The sequence below is a fragment of the Tachypleus tridentatus genome, chromosome 4, assembly GCF_004210375.1.
Source record: "Tachypleus tridentatus isolate NWPU-2018 chromosome 4, ASM421037v1, whole genome shotgun sequence".
Lineage (NCBI taxonomy): Eukaryota > Metazoa > Arthropoda > Merostomata > Xiphosura > Limulidae > Tachypleus > Tachypleus tridentatus.
In genome coordinates, this window is record NC_134828.1 from 116,376,325 (window position 1) to 116,396,907 (window position 20,583).

Here is a 20,583-nt window from a genome sequence, read left to right on the forward strand (position 1 = left end):
AACAGTCAGGAATCTGTATGATAAAGTACTGAGAGGTGATAACAGTCTGGAATCTGTATGACAAAGTGCTGAGAGGTGATAACAGTCTGGAATCTGTATGACAAAGTGCTGAGAGGTGATAACAGTCAGGAATCTGTATGACAAAGTGCTGAGAGGTGATAACAGTCAGGAATCTGTATGACAAAGTGCTGAGAGGTGATAACAGTCTGGAATCTGTATGACAAAGTGCTGAGAGGTGATAACAGTCTGGAATCTGTATGACAAAGTGCTGAGAGGTGATAACAGTCTGGAATCTGTATGACAAAGTGCTGAGAGGTGATAACAGTCTGGAATCTGTATGACAAAGTGCTGAGGGGTGATAACAGTCTGGAATCTGTATGACAAAGTGCTGAGAGGTGATAACAGTCTGGAATCTGTATGACAAAATGCTGAGAGGTGATAACAGTCTGGAATCTGTATGACAAAGTGCTGAGAGGTGATAACAGTCTGGAATCTGTATGACAAAGTGCTGAGGGGTGATAACAGTCAGGAATCTGTATGACAAAGTGCTGAGGGGTGATAACAGTCTGGAATCTGTATGACAAGGTGCTGAGAGGTGATAACAGTCTGGAATCTGTATGACAAAGTGCTGAGAGGTGATAACAGTCTGGAATCTGTATGACAAAGTGCTGAGAGGTGATAACAGTCAGGAATCTGTATGACAAAGTGCTGAGAGGTGATAACAGTCAGGAATCTGTATGACAAAGTGCTGAGAGGTGATAACAGTCTGGAATCTGTATGACAAAGTGCTGAGAGGTGATAACAATCTGGAATCTGTATGACAAAGTGCTGAGAGGTGATAACAGTCTGGAATCTGTATGACAAAGTGCTGAGAGGTGATAACAGTCAGGAATCTGTATGACAAAGTGCTGAGAGGTGATAACAGTCAGGAATCTGTATGACAAAGTGCTGAGAGGTGATAACAGTCTGGAATCTGTATGACAAAGTGGTGAGAGGTGATAACAGTCAGGAATCTGTATGACAAAGTGGTGAGAGGTGATAACAGTCAGGAATCTGTATGACAAAGTGGTGGGAGGTGATATCAGTCAGGAATCTGTACTGGTTCTCATTAAACAAGCTCCATGAATATATATACACTTACAGTAAAGTTTGGTTCTCATTAAGCAAGCTCCATGAATTTATATACACTAACAGTAAAGTTTGGTTCTCATTAAACAAGCTCCCTAAATATATATATATATACTGACAGGAAAGTTTGGTTCTTATTAAACAAGCTCCTTAAATATATATATACTGACAGGAAAGTTTGGTTCTCATTAAACAAGCTCCTTAAATATATATATACTGACAATAAAGCTTGGTTCTCATTAAACAAGCTCCATGAATGTATATACACTAACAGTAAAGTTTGGTTCTCATTAAACAAGCTCCCTGCATGTATATGTATAGACAGTAAAGTGTGGTTCTCATTACACAAGCTCTATGAATGTATATATACTGACAGTAAAGTAGTTTCTCATTAAATAGAATGATATACAATTTTACCACTTTTTAAAAATACATTGTGCTTTAATAACTTCACATTTTTCTTACTTTAAAGTTCATACAGATAATATTATACTTACATGCTAATTTTCAACCAATCACGTGGCACATAAGACAGGTTAGTGTTCTTAACTTCTATTAAGTACTGAAAAAAAGAAATCTAAAAAATATTAGTTTACACTAGTAGTATTAGTTGAAGCATTAATAAAACACTTTGTAAATGTTATTAGATTTTACTCACAGGTCACTGATGTACATCATTTACTATACTCATGATTCATTTCATACATTATGCCTAATACAGTAAAACCTGTCTAAACTGGAAACCTGTATAAGGTGGAAACCTGTAAAAACTGGAAATATAAAAATTTTGCAGCATTATCTTAAGATTTCTCTTATAAAAGGCCCTGTATATGGCAGAACCTGCGTAACGTGGATGGAATACTATTTTTCACCTACTTCATCTATCAACAAGTAGGATTAGAACCTGAGTAAGGTGGAAAAAATGTTTTTAATTAAATATTAATTTTTTTGTTTAAATAATAATAAATTATCAGAAATTTTGTGACAGTAAGTACTGGTTAAATATATTCTGTTCTTTTCTCTCACATCATTATTCTGGAGGTGGTTATTTGAAAGAGCAATTGACTGTACTTTTGGTCACATTTACTGATGGAAAACTAGAGAACCCAGGAGATATACACTAACACAGGTAAAAGTGAAAATCTGCACTGTTTCAAAAATTTAAGGAAGAATCAGCTTCCTGTGAAAAAGAAACTGAATAATAAAGTGTGGATGAAATTAAACAAAAGAATGGAACAAAAAAAATAGGAATATTCTACTTTTCCTAAACAACACAGCTTGTCACTCAAAAGTTTAACTTTCAAATGTTTGTTTAGTCTTTCTACCTCCATGCACAACATCAGTTCTGAAGTCACTAGATAATGAAATTATACAGTGTATAAAATTGAAATACAAAAAAACTGATGCTTCAGTATATTATTACAACAATGGACAACTGTAAGAGAGCATCTGAAATTACCATGACAATTGACGTGTTAGATGCAATTGAATTTTTAAGTCATTCAATCACATGCGTAAAAGATGAATGTGTAATAAAGTGTTTTTGAAACTGTGGATTTATTCTTGATAACGAAGGAGATTCTGGAAAAGTTGTTTGTTATGATGATTCTTATGAAATCCAAACTCTGATTGATGCAGATGATTCTGTGAATGTGGAAAGTTTTGTGAACGTTGACAAAAATGTTTTAACAGAAACTGATGAAACTGATTTATAATCTATAATAGAATCTTAAGATGGTAACAGTGAGAGAGATTCAGAAGATGAACAAAATGGAAAAGATAGTGAGGAAATAGAAATTCCTACTTCATAGCCAGTGTTAAGTTATATTAACTCTATCAAATTGTATGCAAAAATGAAGGGGGAAAGTGAACTTCATGAAAAAGCTGTGGAATTGGCATTCTCTTTTAACCACATGAGAAAGTCCATTAGAAAACTAAACAGTTGAAATTGGACACTTCCTTCAAATAAATTTAGATTAAGGTTTTGTGTACTTATGTATATTTTGAATGTCTATTTTTGTTCTTTTTCTAATAAATATAGCATAAACAGTATAACACATATTCACAAATGTCTTACTTCCCTTGAGTCAAGCAAGTGTAACGTTCTGCTCAAAAATTATATGTAATTAAGGAAATGCACGTTTACTGTTACTCAGTCAGCTGTGATTCTGCCTCAGACATGTTTTACTGTATATAGTTTCTCTTATGCACATATTCACTTTTGAAATTTACAAAATTTGTTTAAAAAAACAAATTATTACTTTTATTACAAACATTTTTACCATTTCAAACAATAAATAAACATATCAGAAGTATGAATGTTTGTTATATAAATAAACATGAATATTTATCAGGTCTTGAAATGAAAAGTATTTTATGGTAAATAAACATGATCTTAGCTTATGAATGTCTTTAGAAAAGTGCTTAAACAAAATAAATTCTACATTAAAAATACTGTATTAGCCTAAATGTACCTTACTGGAAATTCTTGCTTAAGTGTAATAAAACCTTTCAGAGAAAATATCAATAAATATAAAAATGTATGATAAACTATTTGTACATTACTGAATACAGGGATCACACTACAAATGTTAACATTATAAGCCCTCAAACTTAATGATGATCCACAAGTGGTAGAAAGGAAGGTACAGTGTAAAACATTAAAATATCCTTTACACTGACAAATAGAAAATTATACAACTAAAAATGAGAAAGTAGGAAACATGTTGATGAATGAAAGTGGTTATTTATGTTTATAAAAAAACAAAGAAAAAGAATTCTGTGTAAAGAGAGGCACTGCAGGCAGTATAAAATAAAGGCTAAATATAATTAATCAGTGATATTTATAACTCAACATCTCAATTTAATCATTTTACCTCATAAATGTACTTACAGGAAGAGCTCCTATTTCTTCTTTTTTTCTATTTATTTTATTGTTTAGCATATTTCAATCTCAATTTATTAATCTGAAGGTAATTTTGTTTTATATCTTGGCAAACATTTAACATAAGTCATACTGGTAATTCAAGTTTGGAAAATTCAAATCACATATTTTTACAAGTTATTAGTAAATTACTACAAGTTATAAAATCAAGGTTTTGTGAATAAAACAGTTTGTTTTTTCAAGACAAAATACGAGGATCTCTACAGAAATCTGGTCAAGTAAGTTGCTTTTACAAGTGTTTGCAGGTAGATTTTTATATATAGGGTTAACCTTTCATTAATCAACATCATGAGTTAATGAATACATTGCCTTTGAAAGTTCAAAGGTTCCCACACAATTTCATTTACAAGCTTGAGTATCAATCCATTAAAAACTCAAATGTACAAACATAGTTAGCTTTCGAAATATTTGAGACTAGTGAATTTAAGTGTATGTTTTACTTTAACCAAGCAACTATCTTATAATCTCAGTGTTTAAAAATAAAATTCTGAGTAGGCTTAATAATCTTAGTGTTTATATTGTAGTTAGTAAGCTTTGAACTGTAGTTCTATGAGGACATTAACACAAACTTGCCCAGTTCCCCAGAAATGACTGATCCTCAATTAACTAAATGAACAATGCTAATGCACTGTTAGGGTTTGGCTGCACATACTCAGTTTTGCAATTTAGATAACAAACTTAAATTGGTGAAAACGTGTCCCAACTAGAAACAGCAGAAAACAGAACATACACCATTGAATCCTTTAAAGTTAAATTTATTACAGAAAATTGGTTAATTTCACATTTAATACAAATTTGAGAGTGGTAAAATTAGAGCAACTTTATAACACACAAAAACTGTGAGTTTCTTGTACACTTTTTAAGAATATGGTGGTCTGCAATTGCTATCAGTCTTTTAAATTAATCTAAATTAAGATTAGAGGCAACTCTGACCTGTCACATCAAATCCTTGACACTAGTTGAAACAGACATCAGGTAATATACAAAGAAGTATTCATTAACTTAAACAATAATAAGAAGCTGAATAAAAGCATGTTACACTTTCTCTAATCTTATGTCTTTTTTGATACATTATGATTGAAAGAAAAAGATGTGACATGCATGTCTTGCACTCAGATTATTACAGATAATAAGGTATGTTTTATAACGTTTCAATTAACTACAAAACTTACCTTCATACTTATGATATAAGGCATTAATATCTGCACATTGTTGAACATAAATATGAATAAAGGTTACTGTACTTAGATATTCCAGTTTTAACAGTAATCAGTTATAAAATAGTCACTTACTGGTAATAAACCAACTTAAACCTTACAGTATGTACATATTCCAACAGTTTTGTCACAAAGTTTAAAATGTTTTCTTTGTATCACCACTAATTACCAGTACTTCAAAAAGTAATATATGCAAGTCTATTTAAGTTTTTAATAATTTAAGCTACAACTCAAGGAATATTCATTAAAATGTTAACAAAATATTTACAATAGTTACCAACCTCTCAATTAAAAGTTTTTGATTTGTACTTTCTGTAATATTAGCACTGATCTTATGAAGTCAATTCTTATTACATAAAAGTAACTGTATATTAAGTTCATTCTTGTAAAGATAATCAACCTTTATTTACAGATGAAACATTGTTTGTTTGTTTTTGAATTTTGTGCAAAACTACATGATGGCTATCTGTGCTAGCAGTCCCTAATTTAGCAGTGTAAGACTAGAGGGAAGGCAGCTAGTCACCACCACCCACTGCTAACTCTTGGGCTGTCTTTTTACTAATGACTAGTGGGGTTGACCGTCACATTATAATGACCCCATGGCTGTAAGGATGAGCATGTTTGGTGCAATGGGGATTTGAACCCGCGACCCTTGTATTACGAGTCAAACCCCTTCACCCACCTGACCATGCCAGGCCCCACATGAAACAGTTTACATTTATATATTCTAGTAAATCAGAGATAGTACACGATATAAGTTCAAGAAAAAGAAATATAATCTGTTTTAAAGATGAAATAAATTTTATTTTACTCAGGTCTGGCATTTGTATTGGATGTAAACATATATTAGTGTCTTAATTTACAACAAAGCTGTTTTTTATGACTTCAGCAAACAAACACATCAAATTCCTTTAACCAGTAAATGATTTTATAACTTTAAAAGCAAGAATCTAATTCAAGAAAACTGAAAATTTATCTCCCTTTTCAAGAAACTTGCTCATGAATTAGTATTTGAATATACTGTTTACATAAACCCCTCACTGAGAAAACCTATGGTGTATAAATTGTGTGGGAATGTGTAGGGAAAATGTGGTGTGAAACTTGTGATGTGTAAAGTGTGAAGCTTTCTTTACTGGTCATGTGTAATACATTTTTAACTCAGCTGTTATAAGTAACATAAACTGTATCAAAGGAAATTTTGTGTTCTTGTTTCTTCTGACTTTAGAATAAAGAATCCAAACTGGTTTTAAAGCCAGAATTTTCCTGTAGTGAAAACATATTTCTGATAGGTACTTATCTTCTATCACATAGATGGAGTGATCAATTTAATGTTAAAAAGACATCCTAAAAGAGTACATCCTCCATAATATAGGATCATACATGGGAGACTGCACCACTTCTGTAACAGGTATTCTCTTTGTCGAGTGTGATAAGATGTTTTGCAGACATGAGTGAAAGTTGGAAGGACCACTGTACATGCAAAAGGTAGAGAATAACGGTTGAATAGGGATCTGAACCACACGATATTGGAATTTCAATCCTACAGAGTATATCAATGTTGATAAGAATAAAATGATCTGCCTTAGAATATCTAGGGTGTGATGGATCATGCACATGAAGACAACTGTATCCAAAACCCAAGCAACCAGGAACTGACATCCATGTATGGGAGGGAAAGAAGATCATATCGTATTCAACTCAGGTTCAGCAGAGTGATATCAATCTGTGAACGCACACATAACAATGTGATAAAGTGTTTGACAAATGGAGGAACACAAATCTAAATGAGTGGAATAGTAAAGATGTCTCTCTAATACAAGCTCTCTCACTCAAAACCAATTCAATAAGAACTGCCTCCAACATAATAACATCCTCAACATAAGAAAATTGAGGGATAGTGTAACATAGAGAACCATACTAATCTCACAGTTTCACCACCATGACCCACAACACGGGTGTAAGGAACAAGATTATAAACAAGTAAGGAAACAGAGAACCTCACAATAAGTGTGCAAGGACTTATGGTGAATGGTTCAGCTCTAAATCCAAAATCCAGACACCAGGAACCAACGTGCATGTGGGTGTAAGATGAGGGATTCCAACTAAAGGGGTGAACTGCGATATTGACAACTCACTCCAAAGCTACAACATCCCACTCTCAACTGAATGGTTTTATCATTACTTGTACATTATTATCACATTCAGAAGAATGCTTCCATGGCCCACCACTTCAGTGGCTTGGAACAGGAAAATGTTAAGGACTTGCATGCTCAACTAGAAGAAAAATAAGGGTGAAAATGCAGTGGAGAATCTAGAGAAATATCAAAACTCAACGATATGCCACAAAATCTCTATTCTGAAAAACAGATTACACTTGATTAATTCATTCTAAGGAATGGGCAGCTATCCCTTTCTGTCTTACCCATGAAGCTCATGGAGTCCAGATCAGGCATGTGAATGAAGTCAATATCATGAGAAAATCTGAAAGTAATCTTGTGGGGCACCTGATCTGAATCTGAACAGTGTTTTCCTACTGGTCAAGGAAATGATAATTGTTAACTCATCACAGCCTTACAGTACAAATTTGACTAGTTTAAGTATACTTGGACAAACACCACTGCAAATGTGTGAGATCTATAACAAAAAAAAAGTGAAATGTCCATTAACAGTAAGAGGTATATATACAAAAATATATCTTACCCAGTAACAGTCTCACCAAATAATTAATGATAAATATTAATTTATATTAAATATAAAACACAAATTTTATACATTTCTTTCATAGAGTAGTAACTATCTAATGCTTAACACTTGTAGTCCTGTATTTCAGTAAATCCTCCTATATACTTCAAAACTATTTGCATAATAATCAGTGATGTCGAGAAACCCACTTGTTGAGAAACTTATATGCAAAATGGCTCGTTGGTTGAGAAAATATTTTACATAGAAGAGCGAACAACGTTTCGACCTTCTATGTAAAATATTTTCTTAACCCAACGAGCAGTTTTTGCACATAAGTATTTGCATAATAATATGGAATTTATATTGCAATATATTTACTAATATAGAGCTTATACTGACCTCCTGTCCTGATACGGTAACAAAGTGAAAAATTGAGAGATGTAAAAGTTGTGCTATTGTTGGTCTGAGACTGTTCAGCTTATTAGAAACTTCACTCATTTCTTTCTTTCGTTCAACAACATGCGGAAATGATGTAAAGTCTTTGAACAATGTTGTCTTATCTCCTTCGCTACAAAACACCAAACATAATGATAAAACTATCAAACTAAGAAATAGGAATTAATTATAAAACTCTCAAACTTACGAATGGGAATTAATTATAAAACTCTCAAACTTACGAATGGGAATTAATTATAAAACTATCAAACTAACGAATAGAAATTAATTATAAAACTATCAAACTAACGAATAGGAATTAATTATAAAACTATCAAACTAACAAATAGGAATTAATTATAAAACTATCAAACTAAGGAATAGGAATTAATTATAAAACTATCAAACTAATGAATAGGAATTAATTATAAAACTATCAAACTAAGGAATAGGAATTAATTATAAAACTATTGAACTAACGAATAGGAATTAATTATAAAACTATCAAACTAACAATGAGGAATTAATTATCATTCTCTAATGTTTTTTAATTTCTAGAATGACTTCAAATGTAGCATGAAACTATATACATTTAAGCTCATAACTGTATATTTATATTTATAATTAAATATTATTGTTTTATTGACCTTTGAACCTTGTCTATCTACTATTTGACCATTATAATTTGTAAATCACTTGGAGAATGTACAACTAGCTTTACGCTACTAAACTGCATTACCCATGAGCTACTCAAAGCTGCTTGAAGAGAGAAATATTTTTATTGTGTTATTATTACTTATTTTACCAAATCTAACCCTAATTAACCTAAAGAGATCTCTATTTTTACGTTTTAGTTACTTTTCTAATAATATATATTAAAAACAAGAAACAAAGTTTCTTCTTTTCATCAATAATCAATGGCATGTGACCCTACTTTTTATACTAATTGTAGTAGTGCATTAAATAATTTTTATTTTACTAAATACTGCACCAGAGAACGTAGGCTAATAACATGCAAAAGCAGACAATTTTCTCTAACAACCACCATTTTTCTGCCTTTCAAAAGTCATTACAAATACACCCAAAGCTAGCTCTTATGATTCACATGATAACCAAAGCTGTATTACTAGTCAAAGTAATGATCATCTGTTCAAAATACAAAGAAATATAATACATCTTTTGATAGAAAAACATTGGCTTTCAATTGGTTATAGATAATATATAATTAAATGTAAGAGAGAATTATTAATAAATTTTGAAAAAGAGAATGTAATAGATGGGTGTGGCAGAAGGGGTCTGATTTTCTATTTAATAGCTTTGTAATCAAACGAAATTTATGGCAATTAAAATTATGGTTTGCCTGAACAATGACTAATTTATATTGAATAATTTTCATTTAATTCGTAGTCACTGAAAGGTTGGTGGATAAAATAGAAAAGATGCCAAGGAAAAATATGTTACCAGAAGAAATTCATGACATTTTTAAATATTGCCTTATAGAATTAGGAACTTAAAACTTATATACTGATAAAATATGGATTACTAACTATGATTTTATGTTACACTAGATAGTAGATTAATAAAATTTTGAATATAAGACAAACTTTTTTCTCTTGCACAGTAAAGAGTACACGGTGCTAGAGTTAACACAGTTAGTCTTGGTGTTCCTGGCTGCTGTTTTGTTAAGAAAGCTTCTTTAATTCTGTGTTTAATGATATTTGGTTCTCTGTTTAATATTTTCTCAAAAACCTGGTCCTAACCCTAAAGTCATTACTCTGTAAAATCACTTAGAACCACACAGCATCAACTTTGTTTACAAAATAACTTTTGATTTTAAGAATTTTACCTCAAAGAAACCAGAAGAAAATTGGGAACTGGATTCACTACACATAATATAAACCTTCTCTTACTTACCATCATTGCAGCTCAAAAAAAATCCAAAGTATATCTAAACAAAACACTGTAATTTTAAACAAAGAACCAAACATCAACAAATTCAAAGCTATGTTAATTGAACAAAACAGCCCTACCTTAAACCAACACCCCAGTGTAACAAGATACCTTTACTAAACTTTTAAGCATGTGACCTCTTTGTTCCATACAGTACATAATTACCGTGTAAATATATGCTACTTGTACCTGAAGATGACATAAGCTTGTTGAAATGTAAATTTGTAATCTAGTTTCCTTCATCATCTATTCAAGTAGTCTCCAAACTATATTTTCTAAAATGTGGGTTCCTTGTTTCCTTAATTTTTATGTTGTATATACACTTGATATATATTTTTACTATAACCTATAAGGAACTATCTTACATAAGTTACACACAATATGAGGACAAATGATGAACACAAAATGCACTTTTATAATAAACCTATGCTCATAAGTGATCAATTCTACAATTAAGCCAGTATTGATAATAAAACACACAATTAATAATCCTCTGAATTAGATTAAATATAAGGTAAACAAAATTACCTGGCAGCCTTCTCATCCAGGCTGTTAAGATAGAACTGGACATCTCCAAGCAACTCAACTGTTTCTAAAACTAATGTTTTTAGTGTTGAAGCCTGTATTTCAACTTCCACTGTACATATCAAAGGTTTCAGAGTTTCTTGTACAACATTTAAAGCTCTGACTACAGCTAGAAATTGTGAAGGACTACACTGGAAAAAAGAATACAACTCAAATTTGATCTTATGATAGTTTGGTATTTATACTGAGTTGACTTTGAAATGGGCAGGTACTGCTTATTAAAAGAATACCTGTAGAAATATAATAGTAATTATACAACTCAAGTGTACAGGGTAATGTTTCAAAGGTCTTCCACTTTATATCTTCTTATCAGTTTGTGCAAGTTATTACAGGACTTATGTAGTATCCAGATCAAACAACCAATCAAAGCACACCCATCTCAGTCCACCTGGATGGTATATAAGGTCTGCAGTACATATCAAACAAAAAACCAATCAAAGCACACCCATCTCAGACCACCTGGATGGTATATAAGGTCTGCAGTACAGATCAAACAAACAACCAATCAAAGCACACCCATCTCAGTCCACCTGGATGGTATATAAGGTCTGCAGTAATTTGTACAAATTGACTTCAAGACATTCTAAGCATTGCCCTCTACATGTAAGTGGCATAAGTAGATTTGTTTACCAATATATTTCTCCAGGTGTTTCTTTAATAGACAGTTGCTGCTCATTTCACAATCAAATAAATTAAACTGAAATTGCTTTGCAGAAATATATAACAGTTTATATACATTTCACACATGTGTAGATGAAAGACAATGGCTGTGATATACAAAGGGAAATGTAATTTTCTTCAAATAACCTACAATACAATAAAGAATTTCATGGTACTTGAATCTCTGTACATAAATCTTGGTAAGAATGTAAGTACAAATTATTAACAGATAAAAATTTTATTAATACACATTTAAATATAAGATACGAGAAATTACAAAAAGAACACATAAATTCTCATTCAATGTGTGTGAAACTGTTAGAAATCACCCAAAAGTTCAAGAAGCTAGTCTCGAATAAAATTCACTAAAAGTAGAAAATTCTTTCTACTGGTTATAAATAATCCAATAGCAAATTGCAGAATTACTGACACTTTGTAAAAGACAGAATGTAATTGGAAAGGTGTGGCATGTAGGTTTGACTTTCTTGTTCATGTTTCTGTAAAACAAGAAGTTTAGATTTTATATTATGCCTAACAATATCGGTAGACCTTGTACCAAACTCTGAAGATCACAGAGAAAAATCTTTATTTGGAAGAAAGAAATCTCATGATGCAGTTAAGTGAGAAACTGAAAATTTATTCAGACATTTCACTTCGAACATAAGAAATTAAAACTATTTTGATGGTATGCATAATGATACATTGATAACAAAGTGTTTAATTTAACTTTGAATGTAACTATATAAGAAAAAGTCATGACATGTACACACTGACCAACTTGGGCACACAGTGTTAATCATAATACCTCAGTGGTCCCTTATATATCACCACATGTCAGCCAAGTTAAAATAGCTGTTCAACACGACAAGTCAGTACACACATTCACATACCTGTGTTCACTCCCATAAAAAACAGACCTAACAACTGTTAGGATGACATTGTCTAGAAATACAAACTGTAGCTACTGTTAGGATGACACTGTCTAGAAATACAAACTGTAGCTACTGTTAGGATGACATTGTCTAGAAATACAAACTGTAGCTACTGTTAGAATGACATTGTCTAGAAATACAAACTGTAGCTACTGTTAGGATGACATTGTCTAGAAAGGATACAAACTGTAGCTACTGTTAGGATGACATTGTCTAGAAATACAAACTGTAGCTACTGTTAGGATGACATTGTCTAGAAATACAAACTGTAGCTACTGTTAGGATGACATTGTCTAGAAATACAAACTGTAGCTACTGTTAGGATGACATTGTCTAGAAATACAAACTGTAGCTACTGTTAGGATGACATTGTCTAGAAATACAAACTGTAGCTACTGTTAGGATGACATTGTCTAGAAATACAAACTGTAGCTACTGTTAGGATGACATTGTCTAGAAATACAAACTGTAGCTACTGTTAGGATGACACTGTCTAGAAATACAAACTGTAGCTACTGTTAGGATGACATTGTCTAGAAATACAAACTGTAGCTACTGTTAGGATGACATTGTCTAGAAATACAAACTGTAGCTAGAGGAACATTGTCAGAAATACAAACTGTAGCTACTGTTAGGATGACATTGTCTAGAAATACAAACTGTAGCTACTGTTAGGATGACATTGTCTAGAAATACAAACTGTAGCTACTGTTAGGATGACATTGTCTAGAAATACAAACTGTAGCTACTGTTAGGATGACATTGTCTAGAAATACAAACTGTAGCTACTGTTAGGATGACATTGTCTAGAAATACAAACTGTAGCTACTGTTAGGATGACATTGTCTAGAAATACAAACTGTAGCTACTGTTAGGATGACATTGTCTAGAAATACAAACTGTAGCTACTGTTAGGATGACATTGTCTAGAAATACAAACTGTAGCTACTGTTAGGATGACATTGTCTAGAAATACAAACTGTAGCTACTGTTAGGATGACATTGTCTAGAAATACAAACTGTAGCTACTGTTAGGATGACATTGTCTAGAAATACAAACTGTAGCTACTGTTAGGATGACATTGTCTAGAAATACAAACTGTAGCTACTGTTAGGATGACATTGTCTAGAAATACAAACTGTAGCTACTGTTAGGATGACATTGTCTAGAAATACAAACTGTAGCTACTGTTAGGATGACATTGTCTAGAAATACAAACTGTAGCTACTGTTAGGATGACATTGTCTAGAAATACAAACTGTAGCTACTGTTAGGATGACATTGTCTAGAAATACAAACTGTAGCTACTGTTAGGATGACATTGTCTAGAAATACAAACTGTAGCTACTGTTAGGATGACATTGTCTAGAAATACAAACTGTAGCTACTGTTAGGATGACATTGTCTAGAAATACAAACTGTAGCTACTTGTCTAGAAATACAAACTGTAGCTACTGTTAGGATGACATTGTCTAGAAATACAAACTGTAGCTACTGTTAGGATGACATTGTCTAGAAATACAAACTGTAGCTACTGTTAGGGATGACATTGTCTAGAAATACAAACTGTAGCTACTGTTAGGATGACATTGTCTAGAAATACAAACTGTAGCTACTGTTAGGATGACATTGTCTAGAAATACAAACTGTAGCTACTGTTAGTTAGGATGACATTGTCTAGAAATACAAACTGTAGCTACTGTTAGGATGACATTGTCTAGAAATACAAACTGTAGCTACTGTTAGGATGACATTGTCTAGAAATACAAACTGTAGCTACTGTTAGGATGACATTGTCTAGAAATACAAACTGTAGCTACTGTTAGGATGACATTGTCTAGAAATACAAACTGTAGCTACTGTTAGGATGATACAAACTGTAGCTACTGTTAGATGACTATGTGTCTAGAAATACAAACTGTAGCTACTGTTAGGATGACATTGTCTAGAAATACAAACTGTAGCTACTGTTAGGATGACATTGTCTAGAAATACAAACTGTAGCTACTGTTAGGATGACATTGTCTAGAAATACAAACTGTAGCTACTGTTAGGATGACATTGTCTAGAAATACAAACTGTAGCTACTGTTAGGATGACATTGTCTAGAAATACAAACTGTAGCTACTGTTAGGATGACATTGTCTAGAAATACAAACTGTAGCTACTGTTAGGATGACATTGTCTAGAAATACAAACTGTAGCTACTGTTAGGATGACATTGTCTAGAAATACAAACTGTAGCTACTGTTAGGATGACATTGTCTAGAAATACAAACTGTAGCTACTGTTAGGATGACATTGTCTAGAAATACAAACTGTAGCTACTGTTAGGATGACATTGTCTAGAAATACAAACTGTAGCTACTGTTAGGATGACATTGTCTAGAAATACAAACTGTAGCTACTGTTAGGATGACATTGTCTAGAAATACAAACTGTAGCTACTGTTAGGATGACATTGTCTAGAAATACAAACTGTAGCTACTGTTAGGATGACATTGTCTAGAAATACAAACTGTAGCTACTGTTAGGACATTGTCTAGAAATACAAACTGTAGCTACTGTTAGGATGACATTGTCTAGAAATACAAACTGTAGCTACTGTTAGGATGACATTGTCTAGAAATACAAACTGTAGCTACTGTTAGGATGACATTGTCTAGAAATACAAACTGTAGCTACTGTTAGGATGACATTGTCTAGAAATACAAACTGTAGCTACTGTCAGAATGACACTGTCTAGAAATACAAACTGTAGCTACTGTTAGGATGACATTGTCTAGAAATACAAACTGTAGCTACTGTTAGATGACATTGTCTAGAAATACAAACTGTAGCTACTGTTAGGATGACATTGTCTAGAAATACAAACTGTAGCTACTGTTAGGATGACATTGTCTAGAAATACAAACTGTAGCTACTGTTAGGATGACATTGTCTAGAAATACAAACTGTAGCTACTGTTAGGATGACATTGTCTAGAAATACAAACTGTAGCTACTGTCAGAATGACACTGTCTAGAAATGACTACTGTCAGAATGACTAGAAATACAAACTGTAGCTACTGTTAGGATGACATTGTCTAGAAATACAAACTGTAGCTACTGTTAGGATGACATTGTCTAGAAATACAAACTGTAGCTACTGTTAGGATGACATTGTCTAGAAATACAAACTGTAGCTACTGTTAGGATGACATTGTCTAGAAATACAAACTGTAGCTACTGTTAGGATGACATTGTCTAGAAATACAAACTGTAGCTACTGTTAGGATGACATTGTCTAGAAATACAAACTGTAGCTACTGTTAGGATGACATTGTCTAGAAATACAAACTGTAGCTACTGTTAGGATGACATTGTCTAGAAATACAAACTGTAGCTACTGTTAGGATGACAAGAAATACAAACTGTAGCTACTGTTAGGATGACATTGTCTAGAAATACAAACTGTAGCTACTGTTAGGATGACATTGTCTAGAAATACAAACTGTAGCTACTGTTAGGATGACATTGTCTAGAAATACAAACTGTAGCTACTGTTAGGATGACATTGTCTAGAAATACAAACTGTAGCTACTGTTAGGATGACATTGTCTAGAAATACAAACTGTAGCTACTGTTAGGATGACATTGTCTAGAAATACAAACTGTAGCTACTGTTAGGATGACATTGTCTAGAAATACAAACTGTAGCTACTGTTAGGATGACATTGTCTAGAAATACAAACTGTAGCTACTGTTAGGATGACATTGTCTAGAAATACAAACTGTAGCTACTGTTAGGATGACATTGTCTAGAAATACAAACTGTAGCTACTGTTAGGATGACATTGTCTAGAAATACAAACTGTAGCTACTGTTAGGATGACATTGTCTAGAAATACAAACTGTAGCTACTGTTAGGATGACATTGTCTAGAAATACAAACTGTAGCTACTGTTAGGATGACATTGTCTAGAAATACAAACTGTAGCTACTGTTAGGATGACATTGTCTAGAAATACAAACTGTAGCTACTGTTAGGATGACATTGTCTAGAAATACAAACTGTAGCTACTGTTAGGATGACATTGTCTAGAAATACAAACTGTAGCTACTGTTAGGATGACATTGTCTAGAAATACAAACTGTAGCTACTGTTAGGATGACATTGTCTAGAAATACAAACTGTAGCTACTGTTAGGATGACATTGTCTAGAAATACAAACTGTAGCTACTGTTAGGATGACATTGTCTAGAAATACAAACTGTAGCTACTGTTAGGATGACATTGTCTAGAAATACAAACTGTAGCTACTGTTAGGATGACATTGTCTAGAAATACAAACTGTAGCTACTGTTAGGATGACATTGTCTAGAAATACAAACTGTAGCTACTGTTAGGATGACATTGTCTAGAAATACAAACTGTAGCTACTGTTAGGATGACATTGTCTAGAAATACAAACTGTAGCTACTGTTAGGATGACATTGTCTAGAAATACAAACTGTAGCTACTGTTAGGATGACATTGTCTAGAAATACAAACTGTAGCTACTGTTAGGATGACATTGTCTAGAAATACAAACTGTAGCTACTGTTAGGATGACATTGTCTAGAAATACAAACTGTAGCTACTGTTAGATGACATTGTCTAGAAATACAAACTGTAGCTACTGTTAGGGGATGACATTGTCTAGAAATACAAACTGTAGCTACTGTTAGGATGACATTGTCTAGAAATACAAACTGTAGCTACTGTTAGGATGACATTGTCTAGAAATACAAACTGTAGCTACTGTTAGGATGACATTGTCTAGAAATACAAACTGTAGCTACTGTTAGGGATGACATTGTCTAGAAATACAAACTGTAGCTACTGTTAGGATGACATTGTCTAGAAATACAAACTGTAGCTACTGTTAGGGATGACATTGTCTAGAAATACAAACTGTCTAGAAATACAAACTAGCTGTTAGGATGACATTGTCTAGAAATACAAACTGTAGCTACTGTTAGGATGACATTGTCTAGAAATACAAACTGTAGCTACTGTTAGGATGACATTGTCTAGAAATACAAACTGTAGCTACTGTTAGGACATTGACAGAAATACAAACTGTCTAGAAATACAAACTGTAGCTACTGTTAGGATGACATTGTCTAGAAATACAAACTGTAGCTACTGTTAGGATGACATTGTCTAGAAATACAAACTGTAGCTACTGTTAGGATGACATTGTCTAGAAATACAAACTGTAGCTACTGTTAGGATGACATTGTCTAGAAATACAAACTGTAGCTACTGTTAGGGATGACATTGTCTAGAAATACAAACTGTAGCTACTGTTAGGATGACATTGTCTAGAAATACAAACTGTAGCTACTGTTAGGATGACATTGTCTAGAAATACAAACTGTAGCTACTGTTAGATGACATTGTCTAGAAATACAAACTGTAGCTACTGTTAGGATGACATTGTCTAGAAATACAAACTGTAGCTACTGTTAGATATGACATTGTCTAGAAATACAAACTGTAGCTACTGTTAGGATGACATTGTCTAGAAATACAAACTGTAGCTACTGTTAGGATGACATTGTCTAGAAATACAAACTGTAGCTACTGTTAGGATGACATTGTCTAGAAATACAAACTGTAGCTACTGTTAGGATGACATTGTCTAGAAATACAAACTGTAGCTACTGTTAGGGATGACATTGTCTAGAAATACAAACTGTAGCTACTGTTAGGATGACATTGTCTAGAAATACAAACTGTAGCTACTGTTAGGATGACATTGTCTAGAAATACAAACTGTAGCTACTGTTAGGATGACATTGTCTAGAAATACAAACTGTAGCTACTGTTAGGATGACATTGTCTAGAAATACAAACTGTAGCTACTGTTAGGATGACATTGTCTAGAAATACAAACTGTAGCTACTGTTAGGATGACATTGTCTAGAAATACAAACTGTAGCTACTGTTGTAGAAATACAAACTGTAGCTACTGTTAGGGATGACATTGTCTAGAAATACAAACTGTAGCTACTGTTAGGATGACATTGTCTAGAAATACAAACTGTAGCTACTGTTAGGATGACATTGTCTAGAAATACAAACTGTAGCTACTGTTGGGATGACATTGTCTAGAAATACAAACTGTAGCTACTGTTAGGGATGACATTGTCTAGAAATACAAACTGTAGCTACTGTTAGGATGACATTGTCTAGAAATACAAACTGTAGCTACTGTTAGGATGACATTGTCTAGAAATAGAAACTGTAGCTACTGTTAGATGACATTGTCTAGAAATACAAACTGTAGCTACTGTTGGGATCTTCTCTAGGATGACATTGTTGTCTAGAAATACAAACTGTAGCTACTGTTAGGATGACATTGTCTAGAAATACAAACTGTAGCTACTGTTAGATGACATTGTCTAGAAATACAAACTGTAGCTACTGTTGACATTGTCTAGAAATACAAACTGTAGCTACTTGACTAGAAATACAAACTGTAGCTACTGTTAGGGATGACATTGTCTAGAAATACAAACTGTAGCTACTGTTAGGATGACATTGTCTAGAAATACAAACTGTAGCTACTGTTAGGATGACATTGTCTAGAAATACAAACTGTAGCTACTGTTGGGATGACATTGTCTAGAAATACAAACTGTAGCTACTGTTAGGATGACATTGTCTAGAAATACAAACTGTAGCTACTGTTAGGATGACATTGTCTAGAAATACAAACTGTAGCTACTGTTAGGATGACATTGTCTAGAAATACAAACTGTAGCTACTGTTAGGATGACATTGTCTAGAAATACAAACTGTAGCTACTGTCAGAATGACACTGTCTAGAAATACAAACTGTAGCTACTGTTAGGATGACATTGTCTAGAAATACAAACTGTAGCTACTGTTAGGATGACATTGTCTAGAAATACAAACTGTAGCTACTGTTGGGATGACATTGTCTAGAAATACAAACTGTAGCTACTGTTAGGATGACATTGTCTAGAAATACAAACTGTAGCTACTGTTAGGATGACATTGTCTAGAAATACAAACTGTAGCTACTGTTAGGATGACATTGTCTAGAAATACAAACTGTAGCTACTGTTAGGATGACATTGTCTAGAAATACAAACTGTAGCTACTGTTGGGATGACATTGTCTAGAAATACAAACTGTAGCTACTGTTGGGATGACAAAGCTGTGTCTAGAAATACAAACTGTAGCTACTGTTGGGATGACATTGTCTAGAAATACAAACTGTAGCTACTGTTAGGATGACATTGTCTGAAATACAAAGTCTGTAGCTACTGTTAGGGATGACATTGTCCAGAAATACAAACTGTAGCTACTGTTAGGATGACATTGTCTAGAAATACAAACTGTAGCTACTGTTAGGATGACATTGTCTAGAAATACAAACTGTAGCTACTGGTGGGATGACATTGTCTAGAAATACAAACTGTAGCTACTGTTAGGATGACATTGTCTAGAAATACAAACTGTAGCTACTGTTGGGATGACATTGTCTAGAAATACAAACTGTAGCTACTGTTAGGATGACATTGTCTAGAAATACAAACTGTAGCTACTGTTAGGATGACATTGTCTAGAAATACAAACTGTAGCTACTGTTAGGATGACATTGTCTAGAAATACAAACTGTAGCTACTGTTAGGATGACATTGTCTAGAAATACAAACTGTAGCTACTGTTAGGATGACACTGTCTAGAAATACAAACTGTAGCTACTGTTAGATGACATTGTCTAGAAATACAAACTGTAGCTACTGTTAGGATGACATTGTCTAGAAATACAAACTGTAGCTACTGTTAGGATGACATTGTCTAGAAATACATTAACTGCAGCTACTGTTAGGATGACATTGTCTAGAAATACAAACTGTAGCTACTGTTAGATGACATTGTCTAGAAATACAAACTGTAGCTACTGTTAGGATGACATTGTCTAGAAATACAAACTGTAGCTACTGTTGGGATGACATTGTCTAGAAATACAAACTGTAGCTACTGTT

General features: G+C 33.0%; 1 protein-coding gene across 1 annotated transcript in view; it reads right to left on the minus strand.

Moving 5' to 3' along the window:
- The window catches only part of LOC143248204 (DNA mismatch repair protein Msh3-like), a 48,929-nt gene that overhangs the window by 18,605 nt on the left and 9,741 nt on the right, over positions 1-20,583 (minus strand). The window contains exons 4-6 of the mRNA XM_076496637.1: positions 10,885-11,072; positions 8,371-8,539; positions 1,630-1,690 (exon numbers count right to left, since the gene is read on the minus strand). Coding sequence (XP_076352752.1) covers positions 1,630-1,690; positions 8,371-8,539; positions 10,885-11,072 — 418 coding nt within the window. The remainder of the gene's footprint in view (positions 1-1,629; positions 1,691-8,370; positions 8,540-10,884; positions 11,073-20,583) is intronic.